A 15,841-nucleotide genomic window follows, 5' to 3' on the forward strand; every position below is an offset into this window, starting at 1 on the left:
GACTCACATACGGGGCGCATCGAGAGGTACAAGTGCGCGTCGCGTTTCTATCAGCTCGTCGCGGCTGTAAATGCTGCGTTCCGATGACAGCGGCGGACGCACGGAGCGGGCAAGCGAGGACCTGGATACATTATAATGTCTAGAGCTGTACCTGGCTATAGAGGATACACACGCCTTTAGTCCGTCATCGTCTACAACTCGTAAAGGTAGGCGCTGATTCATAACGAGACTGTTATTGAGGTGACCTAATGAAAGCTGGGCGTCTCTACTATTGCAGCAATACTGTATCACACTGTATCTCCTTCGGGTGCCCTGTATTAATTACATCAAGTCTTTATTTCCATTTGCCTTGCCCTGGGGTTTGGAGATGCTGATTGGCTGCAGGTACTTGGCTCATGCCCTGGCCTGTGTTTGGACTTTTAAATAATTCAATGTGATCAAATATGGACATGGAACAGCCTGCACTTGCACTTGCACTAGATGTTGACGTGTTGTTTGTGTGAAAGGTGACTCTGGCTTGTTTTTTTTTTAACACCACAGCAGCATCATGACTTGCCCAGCCAGATTCCAGCTTTCTCCATCCTTATCTTTGCTCCATAGTATGCATAACTTACATGTCATACATACTATGTGCTTGTTATACACACTTAGGCCTGCAGATCGGAGAGAAAGACAATTGCATTATAGAGCTTTCTCTCCATCTTCAATCCCTCTCTTCATTGCTGCCAGTAGTGTCCCTTTGCAACACATCTATTCTTTAATCTCCCAAAAAGGAAAGTCTATTTTTAGCCCACGCTGTTTCACACACTCAGTAATTTCTGCAATGAGCTGGCAAATTTTTCACTTTGTACTTGTACTGGTGGGGAAAGATGTAACATTTATAATTTAGTGCTGCTCTGGGTGTTTATGTCAGCTCCTGTTGGAAAGAAGAGAGCACATTCTGGTAGATATAGTTCAGTGATTAAAGGGCCACCGTGAGCACTGTTCCAGCTCTTGGTGCAAACATATAGGGGCCCACAAACAAATGTGGCAAGGTCAGACTCCCTTCCCCCTATTATTTGGCCACTCAGAGTGACTGACATCATACATATTGTGCATCTAAGCTACTCTATAAATCTCGAAGTCACATACATAACACAGCCAATACAAAAGCTTCTCGTTTCCTGTTAGTGGGGTTTTCATGTAACCAACGGTGCATCTGTGTGGCTCAAAATGAAAGCAATAGTAAGCTTGATAATGCATGGAAAACAGAAGATGTTCTCAGTATCGATTTTAAAGTAAAGGTGTTTACCACAACAGCCACTTGTCTGTTCATTCATGTTGTTTAATTTATATCTGTCAATAACCAATGTAGCATTTGCTGTCAGGGGCGGACTGGCCATACATTATGTCCATTCTGGAAGAGCACAGAAGGGCCACTGGCTCTAGGGCCTCTCACTTTACCTTACCCTTAACCCCGGGCGTAGCCAAGCTTTACCCAAATCTAAAAGCTTAAAAGAAAAGCATCCAAAAACAAAAATGTGCTGGAAAAGCAACAAAAAAGTGACAAAAACACAACAAAATGTGACGAAAACGTGACGACAAAGCAATGAAAAAAGCAATGAAAAAACTACAATAACATGGGGAAAAAATGAAAAAAAAGTGACGAAAACACGCCAAAAAGCCACAAAAAAGTATTGAAAAAGCATGACAAAAATGCAGCGACAACATGACAAAAAGTTACCATCACTTTTCTAGATTTTACCTTTCAAATGAGGCGTTACAGTGTTGCTCTCCAGTCAAGAAGCCTTTTGGTTTGGGTAAAGCCAAACTGGAGAAAATGCTCTCGGCTAAGGCGGGGGGTCAGAGGTTAACATATGTATTTGTGGAAGTGTCGCATTTACGCTAATTTGGGCCAGGCTGACCAGAGTCCAGGGCTGTTTTTCAGTCCCAGTCCGCCCCTGTTTGCTGTATTGTAAGTGAATTAACAGACTACTATCATGGTTAGAGTTACATACATGTAATTGGCTACATTGCATCCACAACCTATTTATATATACTACAGCTTCAGCCATTAAACACCTCAATGGCCATGACATAACTATTCCCCAGTAGATGGTCTGTTTTGAATGACCTCTTCTCCCTTCAGTCTGTCCGGTGAACAGCCCACGGGAAAATCCTCTGATACTTGTTAAAGAATGAACTCCTGCAGGGTCGTGTGGTTAAATACGTAGAATGTAGGCCATAGTCTGCTCTCGATTCACTGAAAAACTTTAGGGATCTGCCCCGTCTTGTAAACTGCCTTGAAAGGGTGACTCCTCCCCAAGGGTTGTGTTTTTTCCCCCCAAAAGTTCACAGAGTTTAGAAGGTCATTAAAAACCGAATGCCGTAGATCTGAGATGAGCAACAAGCCAGATATTTTTGACACTCCGTTGGTAATTGAAGATGAGAGCTGCAGTCGTAGTTGAGAGTCGTAGAATATTCGTCTGCTGATCCAAAGGTTGGTGGTTCGATCCCAGTGAACATTGGCTGTTATTGCCTTGCCTCCAGGCTTCATCCCAGTTTGTTATTTGTTATTTGGCGGGGGGCAAGTGTTTTGCGATTGCGATTAGGTTTGCAATCTATGTTTCAAAGTCAATATTCAGTTCCCTGTGCATATTGTAAATAAGTCCACGAGCACGAAGATGACTAATTTATGAGTAGTTTAAATAAAATCTATGTATTTTATGTGTGTCTTCAAATGCAAGATACTGCTGTGCATGTCTGATGCATGAACTTTTGTTTTGACAGACCCGCCAGACAATGAACTACGTGGGTCAGCTGGCGGGACAGGTGTTCGTCCAGGTGAAAGAGCTGTACCGAGGCCTCAATCCCGCCACTCTCTCCGGCAGCATCGATGTCATTGTGGTGAGGCAGCCTGACGGGACGCTGCAATGCTCCCCCTTTCATGTCCGCTTCGGAAAAATGGGTGTCCTTCGATCCCGAGAGAAAGTGGTAGGTTAAATTAAACTCATTTAATTTTGGGTCTTTCCCCACGTTTGCTTGAATTGTTGCTTCTGCAGGTGGACATAGAGATCAATGGAGAGTCGGTGGCTCTTCATATGAAGTTGGGGGACAACGGAGAGGCGTTTTTCGTGCAGGAAATGGAAGACAATCAGGTAACAACAAAAACACTTGATAGAGCTATTATCCATGAATGCATAAATGAATTAGAGTGGGCCACGTAAAGTAGTTATTTTCAAATTCTGATACTATAACTACTTAATTTACTACTGTACAAGCCTGTGACAACTACTACTAGTACTTCTGAAGATAGAAGTACCACTATTTCTATAACGTAATATTGTTACAGGTCAAACAATTTTCTAAACTCATACTAATTAACCTAGAGTTAAGTATAGCTAGACTTGAAAAAATGTTATCAATACTTTTACCAAAGAAAGACTCTTTATTTTACACTACCTTGATACATTGTACATATAACATTTTGTACAATGTAATCCGCTTTGTAACAATCTGTAATAACCTTTACAGTACATACACAATGGAATAATGTGTTAGTGCCTTTTTACATTATGTATCTCCAAATACATACTACAAATATGTATTATTCCATCCTGTATCTAACCTATAGGTACAAGTTATTACAAATTGTTACACAGACATTGCACATTACATTGTTCTAAATTCGGTGCAATATATCAAGGGTAGTGTAAAATAAGGTGTTGCCATAAAAGATAATAAAATCACTTATGAGTCAACACTTTCTGTAACGGTATAATGATTTCATCAAGCAGAATGAAAACATTACCTACTTGCCCCGAGCCATGTCCTCAATACCTTGACACACCCCTGTTTACGAGAGAGAGGCTCTGGGTCTGAGTTATCTCCACTCTGTCGTAGTAGTAGCAGTTTAAACAAGGTTGCGTTGTGTGTGTGAGTTGGCACTGCAGTCTGAAGTGTTTCCCTTTGCTTTTGGGAGAGCAGCATTCCTGTGTTCACTTGTAACTTTAGTGCCTCTTGTAAATGTAGAGCTTAACTGCAGTACTTAATGTGGTTCCTTAAGATACTAACATTACCCCAAGAGCTCATGGAGAATCATGCACGTGAGGGTCGTTGTAAATCCGATTATCTGAATGTGCAATTTTCCAGGGATAGAACATTCATCATGGCCTTTTGGTACAGTATGATTGCACGTAAATATACATGTGTATGGAAATTCTATCTTTTCATTTATCCCATTCTTTACCAGAAAAACAGTAAACGATTCAGTTACTCTCAACTCTTTCGTCTGTAGTCATGAGCGCCTGAAAGCTGCTCCTGCCTTGTCTGACCAGAACAGAAAAAAGGAAATGGGTGATTTATTCTCCCGGGAGAGGTGTCGGATTCCTCCCTACTCTCTCTGGGAACCAATGGGAGGGATTTGTCCTTGAAACCTTCTTGGCTCGGCTATCCAAAAACGTGACTTCATTCTGTCAGTCTTTAAATCATATGGTTGTGGGGCAGATGGATTTTCCCCTCCAGACCGGCCCATGTGTTGTGAACATGCCAACACACACTCGCTCATGCTGCGGGAGACCTCGCTTTTCCTAGAAAGAGCCGCTTCCTTTCACAGAAGCCAGAGAATAGGGGCTCTTTTAAGGGGGGGCTTTGGCTGTTGAGTTTTCCACTGGCGATTTTTGTTGAGGTTTTGTTGGCAGTGAAGTCTAAGCTGGACCATAGACTGTAGAAAAATAGCTGGACCCGTTTTCTTCTCTCTGGCTTAAACTGAACAAAACAACCCAACAGTAGAGTCAGATTTCAGTCCCCACAAATCCAAAACATCTGACCTACTTTAGATCTATACTAGGAATCCACAGACTTCTCAAGTGCACACACCTTACACTGCTCAGCCAGCGGCAATAATGTACTGTAGTAAAGCTGATTCACGTAAAGGCAAAGAAAGTTTTGTTTTCACTGTGACTGTATAGGTTAAGAAAAAGTTGAGGGCAGCAATGGTGAAAATCCCCTCTGGGGCTAAGAGAACTTCCCTATGAGAAACTGAAATCGCTTTGTGACATTACAAATATCAAACTGTGACTTTACTGCTTCTAATATCACTCAGCCTCTTGACTCCCACCTGAACCAAGCACGTTTTCTCCAGTTTGGCTTTAACATCATCTAAAAGAAAAAAAGCGTCAAAATGGTGGCAAAGACGAGACGCAAACGACGATGAAAAAGTTACAAAAAGGTGTCAACAATGAAAGCCACTAAAGAGCAACAGAAAAGTGACAAAAAAGCAATGAAAAAGTGACAAAAAAGCAATGAAAAAGTGACAAAAATGTGATGGAAAAAGTGACAAAAAAGCAATGAAAAAGTGACAAAAAAGCAATGAAAATGTGATGAAAATGTGATGAAAAAAGGAAAAAAAAGCAATGAAAAAGTGACAAAAAAAGCAATGAAAGTGACAAAAATGAGATGAAAAAAGGACAAAAAAGCGATGAAAAAGTGATGAAAAGGCAACAAAAAAGTGACAGAAATGTGATGAAAAAGTGATGAAAAGGCAACAAAAAAGTGACAGAAATGTGATGAAAAAGTGACAAAAAAGCGATGAAAAAGTGATGAAAATGTGATGAAAAAAGGACAAAAAAGCAATGAAAATCTGATGAAAAAGTGATGAAAAGGCAACAAAAAAGTGACAGAATATGATGAAAAAGTGATGAAAAGGCAACAAAAACGTGACAAAAAATGTGATGAAAAGGCAACAAAAAGTGACAGAAATGTGATGTAAAAGTGACAAAAAAGTGACAAAAAAGCAGCGAAAAAGCGACAAAAAGTTGACGAAAAAGTGACGAATCAAACGCGAGGGACAAGATCCTTCTAGAACAGTTGTGTAGGTGTTAGCTTTAAAATAAGGCGTTGATCCCTTCACACCCATCACGCAGTCTCTTCAAGGTTATGCCTTCAGGGAGGAGGCTGTGGAATCTACGGGTCAGTTCCAGTCGACTGAGGAACAGTTTCATACACAAGGCCATCGGGAAGCTCAACTCCCTGACCTCCCTCCCACCCCTCTTCCCCCTTCCCCCAGCTCCACAATCAAGGATTAGAGAAACATAATTTCAAAATCTTGAATGTTGAACCAAAGCCATTGATGTGTATAATGTGGCTTTTTTTTAAAATGCATGTGCACTTACACAATATTCACTACATTGTTTATTCTCTGTTTTCGCCGTTTCTCTTTAAAACAGGAAGTGGTCCCCTCTTATCTGGCCACTTCTCCTATTCTGTCTGATGGAGCCATCCTGATGAGTTCCTCCCTGTTGGGCAAGAGCTCGGGGCCGACCGTGCAGACCCTGGGCGCCACGGTGACCAACGGCGAGCCCGGCAGCGGGGTCACGAAGAAGAGGAGGAAGAGGAGGAGGAAGGCCCGGTCAGACAGCGTGAGGCGAGAGGAGAGCGGGGAGTACTCTGGAGGCGAAGACATGTTCACCATCGACATCAGCTCCGACGAAGCAGAGATGGAGGCCAGCCGGTGAGAACCAGCAAGATGGAGAATTTTGTATTTATTCATTATTATTAATTATAATACATAACGGAATAAGTATTTACAGAATAAACTCAGGACAATTACGTGGACTTTTTGCCAGAATCCTAAGCCTGGAAGAACAAATTAACAGTATTAATGGGAACATATCTAAAACAAACCTTTTAACTCCCACCTTAGCAGAGCACATTTTCTCCAGTTGATCCGGCCTTACCCAAATCTAAACGTTTCTTGACTGGAGAGCTATTGGCCAGTGTGACATCTCATTTGAAAGCTAAGACCAACAAAGCTGATTCAAACTGATCTTTTCCCTTGCGTTGTTGCCATGTTGTCAATTTTTCAGACTTTTTTTTTTTTCATTGTATTTTTTGCCACTTTTTTCATCGCTATTTTGTCACTTCTTTGTTTCCCTTTTGCCACTTTTTTCATCGCTATTTTGTCACTTTTTGTTTCCCTTTTGCCACTTTTTTCATCGCTATTTGTGGGTTTATTGTTGCATTTTTGTCACATTATTTTCTATTTTTTCCATTGTTTTTTAAAACTTTTTTCATTGTATTTTTGCCAGTTTTTTTCATCGCTTTTTGTTGCATTTCTGCCACTTTTTCAATTGCTTTTTTTGTCATTTTTTTGCCGCTTCTTTGTCCTAGTTTTTTGTCACTCTTTTCGAGAAGCCTTTAGATTTGGATAATGACAAAGAGGTGGAGGTTTACCACCCCAAAAATCTGCAAATAACGGTTATAATGCACTAAATCATCTACTACTAATGCATTATTGCCTCAAGCCTCCATTCGAAAGGGCTCTGAAAAGAAATGGTATGTATTTGACCAAAGTTGGATCCTAAACTAGACATGCATTCTCACACAGTATCCCAGCTTTGTATACACAGAAGAATCAGACGCTGGGCAGAGTAAAGACTCCACAGCTCGTAATGTCATGCACATGTGGGAGCTGCAGCGAGTTACACGTGTCTGAGAAAGAACAAAACAGCTCCATACATCACTCTGGAGTTTTATCTGAGCGTGTGTTTATCGACTGCGGCCCCCAGCTGTGACACATGCGCTAATAATTAAACTAATAGGAAACATCCACATCCTGCTGCAAAAAGGATATTTTCAGTCGTTTTCAGAGTTTACCGATGCCCTCCATGTTTAGCCCTGTTTACAAACCGACAGCTGGCACGCGGCGCTGAACATGATCTCGAATAATGCGCGCTATGTCGGGCCTGCTGCTGGAGAAGTTGTGTGTCTGTGGTGAAAGAAGAGTGTAAAGTAACAGCAAGTGACAGATTTACTTCATCATTACCTTGCTTAATGCCATACAGTATATCGTCTTTGTTGCTGACGTTATGGTGTAAAACAAACCAAGGCTGTTAACGCTTTCCCTCGTGTTGCTCTTGGCATGGATGTGTGACTGCGAGATATGTTTGCTGTACAAAGTGGGAACTAAATACTAACACGTGATAAGGAATGAGTAACGAGTATATATACACACACAGCAGAAGAGGTCAGAAATGGCTAGAATGAACAGTGTGTCCTGTATTTGTAGAAAACACCGTTATTAAAGGGGGGGGGGGGGTATTATGCAAAATCGACTTTTTCAAGCTTTACATCATGTTATTATGTCATTCCCTCATTAAAAACATGCCTGAAGTGTTGCCTTGGCACATTCACGTATTTTTGAGTAATCTGTAAAAACACTGATGGCGGCCATTTTAGGGATAGGTTTGCCTGAGTCCTCCTAGGAACGCCCCCACCTCCTGGAGACGCCTCCGAGCTTTCGTCACCAGCCGAGTAACCAACCACTGCTCCTCAGCAGATACCCCCTCCTCACTGATGCCACAGACAGCGTGTGGAGGGGGCGTGTCGTAAAGGGTCAGAGGTTCTTAAAGAAACAGAGGCCTATTTCAAGACATTCGCTACAGCCATTTTGAGAGAGCAATTTTATACAAGGCAGTTATTCTAATTTACTGCATTTACAGACCAACAGAAGGTTTCATCATCATTGTAGTGTGATATAGACTGGTGCTATGTGATTGAAAAAAGCAGAATACCCCCTCTTTAAAACAATGACATTTATTTCGGTGTAAACCACAAAATGACCACCTGTGTGGCTCCCTCTACTGCCGTGACGACTTACACCAACAAATGCTTCTTTGAAACAGTGTCCTCAATCATCTCGTTGGACTCTTTCCATCATTCCACCTCTTCTGTAAACAGCCTCTGTGGCGACACGCTGAGGCATGTTCTGTGCGCTTCTAAGAAACTCCTTTCGAAGTAAAAGGCCATTGTGCTCTTGTTTTAGGTGTTTGTCCCGGGAGATTTCCAAGGAGGAGACGGCGTCGAATAATTCTTTTAAACAGAGTCGCTCAGACGGAGAATGGAGCCCGCTGCAAAGGTAAAATCTTTAATCGTCACTTAAAACAAACGATTAAAAGATCTGCTGCCAACACGGTGTTGTTTCTCTCGCAGTCCCGGCAACTCGCGCCCCACGTCTCCCAAAAGCGACTCCGAACTCATGGCGAAGCAATCGGAGGCAGACAATGAAAATCCACAAATGCACTGGGCCTGGGGAGAGCTGCCTCAAGCTGCAACGGTAACTTAAAGGGATATTTGAGGACCTTTGACATAGGGCCTCATTTCCTAGTTATCCAGAGTGTTGTTGATTTCTGGGTATATATATATATATATTTTAATTCATGCAGTCCTTATATTTGAAGAGTTTAGTGGTGCTAGGCTAGTGCTAGGCTAGCACATGTCTATGGTAACTAGTAGCCTGCATTAAAAACAGTCTGATCCAAGCACAGAGCACCTGAGGCAAATCACTTATAACACCAGACTACCCATTTAAATGTCTGTATTGACTGAATAACTGTTTCAATATAACCATTTTGCATTTAAAAGAACTTATATTTGAGGAGCATCAGCTTCCTGGTTGTAGCTAAGCAGCGGCGGGGTGATCTGCTCGGTTACCGGATCTGCAGTAGTTTGTTTACCTGCGACCGGCATTACTACACATGGAATTCACAAAGGAGCTTTCTACAAATCAGATATGGCAACGTTTGGAGGACTGCCCCATGATTTTGAAGAGGTTTTTTAATGCAGGCTACTAGTTACCATAGACATGCGCTAGCCTAGCACTAGCCTAGCACCATTAAAGTCTTCAAATATAAGGACTGAATGAATTTAAAAAAAATATATATACCCAGAAATCAACAACACTCTAGGAAATGAGGCCCTATGTCAAAAATCCTGAAATATCCCTTAAAGTTTTAAACAATATTCTCCCTAAAGAGCATTCATGATGATACAGAAGCTCATTCACACAGCAAAGTAGTGAAAAAAAATCAAAAATCAAAGCACCCTCACCTACTACTGTACTTTGCTCCGAGAAACTCAGCTTGTGTCTTAAAATACATTTACATTCAAACATCCTCTGCCTCCACAGCCTTCCTTCCTGCCTGTGAAACCGGAGCCTTCCCAGCTCAGCCCTGTGTCCATCCCTGTGTCTGAGAGCACGCACTTCCGAGTGATAAGCCGTGAGCCCAACGCAGAACCACGTGAACCCTACGCTCAAATGCCAGCGCTTACACTGATAATGCCCGAGCAGTCGGCCCGCGCCACGGAGGGGAGGGAGGGCATGGAGACGCAGGCGGAGGAGGCCCAAGCAGACTCGCCCTGTGGGGACAACATGGCGGCTCACATGATGATGGACCTGGATGAGGGAGCGCACCGTGTGCCCAGCAAAACGGACTCTCCTTCCAAGAAAAAAGGTAAGGAGAGTTCTTCCATTCCAGAAAGGTACCATTATGCGTCTTTACAAAGATGTGTGACATGTTTTGATTTGCAGAAAAGAGAAGCCGCCATCTTGGTTCCGACGGGATTTACCTGGATGACATCACAGAGCTGGAGCCTGAAGTAGCAGCGCTTTATTTTCCCAAAAGGTATTAAGTGGTAGAAGTGCTTGACTCAGAGGTCCCTTTGCACTTTATCTACAGTTTTTTCCCCGTGCTCTCTCCTCTGCAGTGATGGCGGGGCAGGCGTGCGGAGCGAGGTGGACCCCGGCCTGCACGATGCCAGTTTGTCCCCTCAGTCGCTCAGCTCTGGAGGGGACAGCGGAGTGGACACGTACTGCGACCACATCGCCGACCTGCCCTCGATGGCCATTTCTCTGTGTGGAGGCCTCACGGACAATCGGGAAATCACCAATGGTAATCCCCTTACACTGACCCCATATGAAGTTTCCAGATAATCATACTGTTCTCTTCTTTTCACTTACAGAGCAGTTTCACGCAAAGATCATCTCCTACCAACAGTTTGCACAGAATCCCTCCATTATTGACGACCCCAATCTAGTCGTGAAAGTTGGCTCTAAGTAAGTCAGCAACACTCACCTTTATAATGAAGAAAATATCTAGCAACATAGTTTTATTGAAATGACTTTTTTTCCTGTTGAAGGTACTATAACTGGACCACAGCGGCTCCTCTTATGCTGGCGATGCAGGCCTTCCAGAAACCTTTGCCAAAGGTGAGAAATGGATACAAACAGGCGCACACAATCTGCTCACACAGCACTGAGAGTTCATCTGATACCAGGGTGCCTTCATTACAAGCGCATGACTCCTCCTTCTGGATAAAACATGTACTACACCCTTTAATCTGTGTGGTCTTTCTGTCTCTGTTCTGATCCCTCCCATGTGCCGACTTTCATTATTTTCTATATTTTTTATCAGTACTCGTATGTGCAAAATGCCATTCAGTTTTTCTCCTGTTGTTTAAACGGCGTACTCAGCTACAGCGCCGTACGTCAACACTGTGTCATATTTTCATGTTAGGTTCTGAATTCTGATCAAATTCTAGGCCCTTATGCATTACTCATTACTCATGTGTGGTTATTTTTATGTAGCTGTTTGACTTGATTTTTGGCCTGGTTTGGCTTTCATTTTCAGTGTGTTTTCTTTTTTTTCTTGTGGTTGTTTTGGTTTTGTCTGCGGCCACTTATAGGCTACAGTTGAGAACATCATGAAGGAAAAAATGCCCAAGAAAGGAGGAAGATGGTGGTTTTCATGGAGAGGCAGAAACAGCAACTCTAAATCTGTAATTACAACTTTAACATATTCTTTGCTAGTTTTATATAACACGAAATAAACCATTCCCAGTATAAACATACTTTCATTTTGTAGGAGTCTGGTTCACATGGAGCAGATGATCAAACTGGTTCTTTGACAAACAGGTACAGTATATTAAACTTTTTTTTTTAAGTTAGTTTTCTTCTAGTCCCCTCTAAAGTGCAAACACGGCACACTGTTAGTAAAGACAGACCTTATTGAAAAGTGACATTCCCTAAATAAAGCTAAAATTACATAAGTGAAATGTTTATTGCAATACAAAGGTAGAGAAGCTATCCCCTACACTTGTCATTCATGTCTTTGTTCTTAAATGGGCTGATGTGACTGTTTTGTTTTCTTCTAGGCTCAAAGAAGAGTCCTCATCGAGTGACGATGAACAAAGAGTAACAAGCTCTGACCAGTCAGATGTTGGACCTCCGCCTGGGGGCGTGTCCTACAAGAAGACGCTCCGACTCACTTCAGAGCAACTGGTGGGACATGTTCACAAGCCGTGTCTGGTTAATCTGATAAATGTTGCTGATATTGACGTGCCTCCCTCCGCAGATGTCCCTCCAGTTGCTGGATGGTCCCAACGATGTGGTCTTCAGTGTGACCACTCAGTACCAGGGCACGTGCCGCTGCCAGGGCACGATCTACCTCTGGAACTGGGATGACAAAATCGTCATCTCCGATATCGATGGAACCATAACAAGGTTTGACTATTTATGCTGAGCTTCTGATTTATGGAGGCTCCACCTAAGAGGCGAGCTGCTGTAACAAGTGAATTTCTCCCCTGTGAGATTAATGAAGTCATATCTTTTTAAACATTAAGTGCTGTAAGAAATAAATACTCTATAATAAACAACATCGGGGCGACAAAGTGGTTAGAGCATCCGTCTACGTCCACTTTGCTGAGAAAGGTCCAAACTATATTGCAAATTATATTAAGCTTGTTATTACTTTGGCACAGCAGTTTTGTCATTTTAACAAACTGCCCGTTATGAAGCAATATTACCTTACCTTTCAAGCTCAAACATGGGGATTAGGTTTAGGTTTTAAAACTGGTAATACATCTAACTTGGCACCAGTAAAACAAGGAAGGAATTTACCTTTTTTTTTTCTTTTATTATAATAGGGTTTTATTGTGAAGTGACATTTTATTGTGTTAAATGCAACATTTGATTTCAACTCATGTATCTGTATCTGCCTTCAGGTCCGACACATTGGGCCACATTCTCCCGACCCTGGGTAAAGACTGGACACATCAAGGCATTGCACACCTGTATCACAAAGTCAGCCAGTATGTATGAAAACGTGGCCGATTTTACAGAACCCCTTAAAATGGATACAAGTCATTTATTGTTATCACTGTTTCCCCCCATAGAAATGGTTACAAGTTCCTGTACTGCTCTGCTCGGGCTATTGGCATGGCCGACATGACCCGGGGTTACCTGAACTGGGTGAACGAGAGGGGCACCATGCTCCCAATGGGCCCTGTCCTGCTGAGTCCCAGCAGCCTCTTCTCAGCTCTACACAGGTCTGTACCTCCCGCAAATAGTCCGTTTTTATCATGGCGTTGTTGTGCAAACGTTTGTGACTGTGTAATTCAAAGGGAGGTGATCGAGAAGAAACCAGAGAAGTTCAAAGTGGAGTGCCTGAATGATATAAAACATCTCTTCCATCCGAACACGGAGCCGTTCTATGCAGCATTTGGGAACAGACCAACGGTAAAATTAAAAATAAAAGTAATATTAGTATAACTCTTTTTTTTATATACTCCCCCAAACACCCTGTTTTTCTGTATTTACTCTTTTTAGGATGTGTTTTCCTATAAAGAAGTTGGTGTCCCACTGAACAGAATATTTACAGTTAACCCCAAAGGTGAACTTGTGCAAGAACATGCCAAGACCAACATCTCATCGTAAGTTCTCAACCCCACTTTAACAACACAAGATATGCAGTGTAGAAAGGGTAGTCTGGACTGGGACGTTTTGCACTAGCTATTCGCAAGGGCTGCAATAATTTAGACGATATGATGATATTTAGATGGTTTTCTTTTGTTTTAAGGGGAGACACTACAGGCAAAACATTTTTTTTTTCAGTTTTCAGGTTTTGGGCCAAATTGGTCTCTGAACATACAAGCTTTCACCCGGAAACAAAAAATATGCCTAATCTTCACAATGACATGTTTAAATATTGCCCTGATTCAATGTTTGCCCATAGACTTACAGTGGGGAAAAAAAGTATTTGGCCAAAATCCAATAGAATGTCTATGTGAAACTGACCAAATACTTTTTTTCCCCACTGTATATGGGACAATGCAATTTCAAGGGCCTTTTTCTCAAAACACATTTTTCCGTCATTGTGGCGACACTATGTCCACGTCAGTCGGACCTAAAGACTTCACATTTTTCCGCCTTGGACTGAACAATATTTGGAAGATTTTTTCTGAGGGATTTTTTATTATCTAATCCCTAGCCTTATTTATTGAGCTTTGAATGTCAAATAATAAGGCGAAAATAAAATTTGTACACAATTTTTCCACTAAAAAACAGATAAAAAAAAAAAAGGAAACAAGAAATCCAAAATCCCCTGTGAAAAAGTCTTGGTAACTCATTTATCAATAAAATGAAACCATAAACTTGAATGTAGCTCTATCCATTATTCAGATTTCGTTGCCGAAAAGCATTTTTAGGCATAAAACACCTTGTTCTTATATAAAAAGATAAAATGATAGAAAACTTGCAATGTATTTTTTTCTCACATTTATGCCAGTGATCTACAGCAAAAGTTTTTCCCTATTCACCTGCAGTGTCTCGCCTTAAACCCTCCTAACATTGTAAAGTAATCATGTTCTGTAGTAGCAGTTTTAGCAGTTCATAGTTCAGTATTGCCTTGTATGTTAAAGGTGCATTATTCAACTTTTTATGTGGAAAAAGAAGTTCATATTTGTGCGTATTTGACCTTGTAGTGTAGTGTAGTGTAGTGGCTGTATAGTTGGCAACATGGCGCCTTTACTTTCCATCACAGTGGTTTCTACGATGCTCCAGGATCAATTGTTTGGAAGGTTTTCCGCTGCCGACGGACCCTCTCACGAGAAAACCTACTAAACAACTGATCCTGGATTGTCCTAGAGACCACTGTGATGGAAAGTAAAGCCGCTGGGTCACTTCAAGGTCAAATATGCACAAATATCATCTTTTTTATTCCGCGTTAAAAGGTTGCATAATGCACCTTTAATGCTTCTGGACCGGTGTTGAATGTGCTTCATCGACGCGCGTGTTGTTTTCGCTGTCTCCAGTTATGTCAGACTCGGGGAGGTGGTGGACCATGTCTTCCCACTCAAGGCGCGATCCTCCTCTTCGGATTTCCCTTTGTCCGACACGTTCAGTCATTTCACCTTCTGGAGAGAAAACCTGCCCCCAGTGGACCATCACGGAATCGCACCGTCACAGATCAGCCCCAGCAGCTGACGACTTACCGCCTGATGAGGCTTTAAATACGTTGTGCATGTGGAATAGCGGAGATTTAGGTTTGAGAATGATTGATGATTTTAAAAAAAAGGCTTAAACACTGTGAAAAATCCTTACGCACAAGATTGATGTAAGCGCACTTTTATGACATGAATAGTTGTATCGCATAGAAAAGGTATTTATAAACAGTTGATTTAGGCAGCTTGGTGAAACTTATCCTAGTGTGCACATCGCAACTGATTGAGTACTTATGATACGAATGCAAACAGTTATAGTATGCTATTTTTTCTGTATTTTTAGACTGAATGCATATTACTTAGTTACCAAATATTTGTACTCTTACTGTTAGCTGGACATGACTTGTAGTTTATAAGATTAGGTTTGTCTCTGTATTAGTTTTATTATTGGATATGGTACTGTGTGGATTAAGCTTAAGCATCAACTTGCTTTAGGACAGGGGTGTCCAAAGTGCGGCCCTTCTTGCTTCTTGCTGAATCGGTTCACATTATCAGAGATGGTCCTTTTTATTTAATACGTAATAATTCTACACAATTCTAACCTAACAACTAGCATTTTATTGTGAGACAGAGCTGGCATTAAGGTTTTAAGCATAAATAAAGGCATGAGGCACAATTTAAACCTCTGCTAGTCGAAGGTTTTCCAGAACTAACCACCAACCTATGGCCCTTTACCCCGTGTACGCTCCAATATGTGGCCCCCCCATGAAAGTTTGGACACCCCTGCTTTAGGATGTACCTGATA

General features: G+C 41.8%; 1 protein-coding gene across 2 annotated transcripts; it reads left to right on the forward strand.

Annotated features, from left to right (window-relative positions):
* lpin1b (lipin 1b) lies at positions 1-15,515 on the forward strand. 2 transcript variants are annotated; one of them, XM_079571870.1, is made up of 20 exons: positions 1-206; positions 2,770-2,973; positions 3,042-3,137; positions 6,207-6,490; positions 8,804-8,896; positions 8,971-9,094; positions 9,947-10,271; positions 10,349-10,442; positions 10,525-10,709; positions 10,780-10,873; positions 10,957-11,026; positions 11,503-11,595; positions 11,682-11,731; positions 11,971-12,097; positions 12,171-12,319; positions 12,820-12,906; positions 12,991-13,143; positions 13,219-13,333; positions 13,424-13,527; positions 14,908-15,515. In XM_079571870.1, exons 2-20 carry the CDS (start codon positions 2,782-2,784, stop codon positions 15,077-15,079), a joined length of 2,607 nt encoding a protein of 868 aa, XP_079427996.1. In that variant the 5' UTR covers positions 1-206; positions 2,770-2,781; the 3' UTR covers positions 15,080-15,515. The 2 variants fall into 2 exon arrangements, with proteins under 2 accessions (XP_079427996.1, XP_079427997.1); XM_079571871.1 differs by lacking the exon at positions 1-206 and adding an exon at positions 341-384.
* The last annotated feature ends 326 nt before the right edge of the window (positions 15,516-15,841 follow it).

This window comes from Gobius niger (genome assembly GCF_951799975.1).
Source record: "Gobius niger genome assembly, chromosome: 15".
Lineage (NCBI taxonomy): Eukaryota > Metazoa > Chordata > Actinopteri > Gobiiformes > Gobiidae > Gobius > Gobius niger.

Excerpts from the sequence above, each read along its gene's own strand:
- lpin1b (XM_079571870.1), top strand. The coding sequence starts at position 2,782 with ATGAACTACGTGGGTCAGCTGGCGGGACAGGTGTTCGTCCAGGTGAAA. Across the intron at positions 12,098-12,170 it reads GACTCACTTCAGAGCAACTG|ATGTCCCTCCAGTTGCTGGA; the intron begins GTGGGACATGTT and ends CTCCCTCCGCAG. Across the intron at positions 12,320-12,819 it reads ATCGATGGAACCATAACAAG|GTCCGACACATTGGGCCACA; the intron begins GTTTGACTATTT and ends ATCTGCCTTCAG.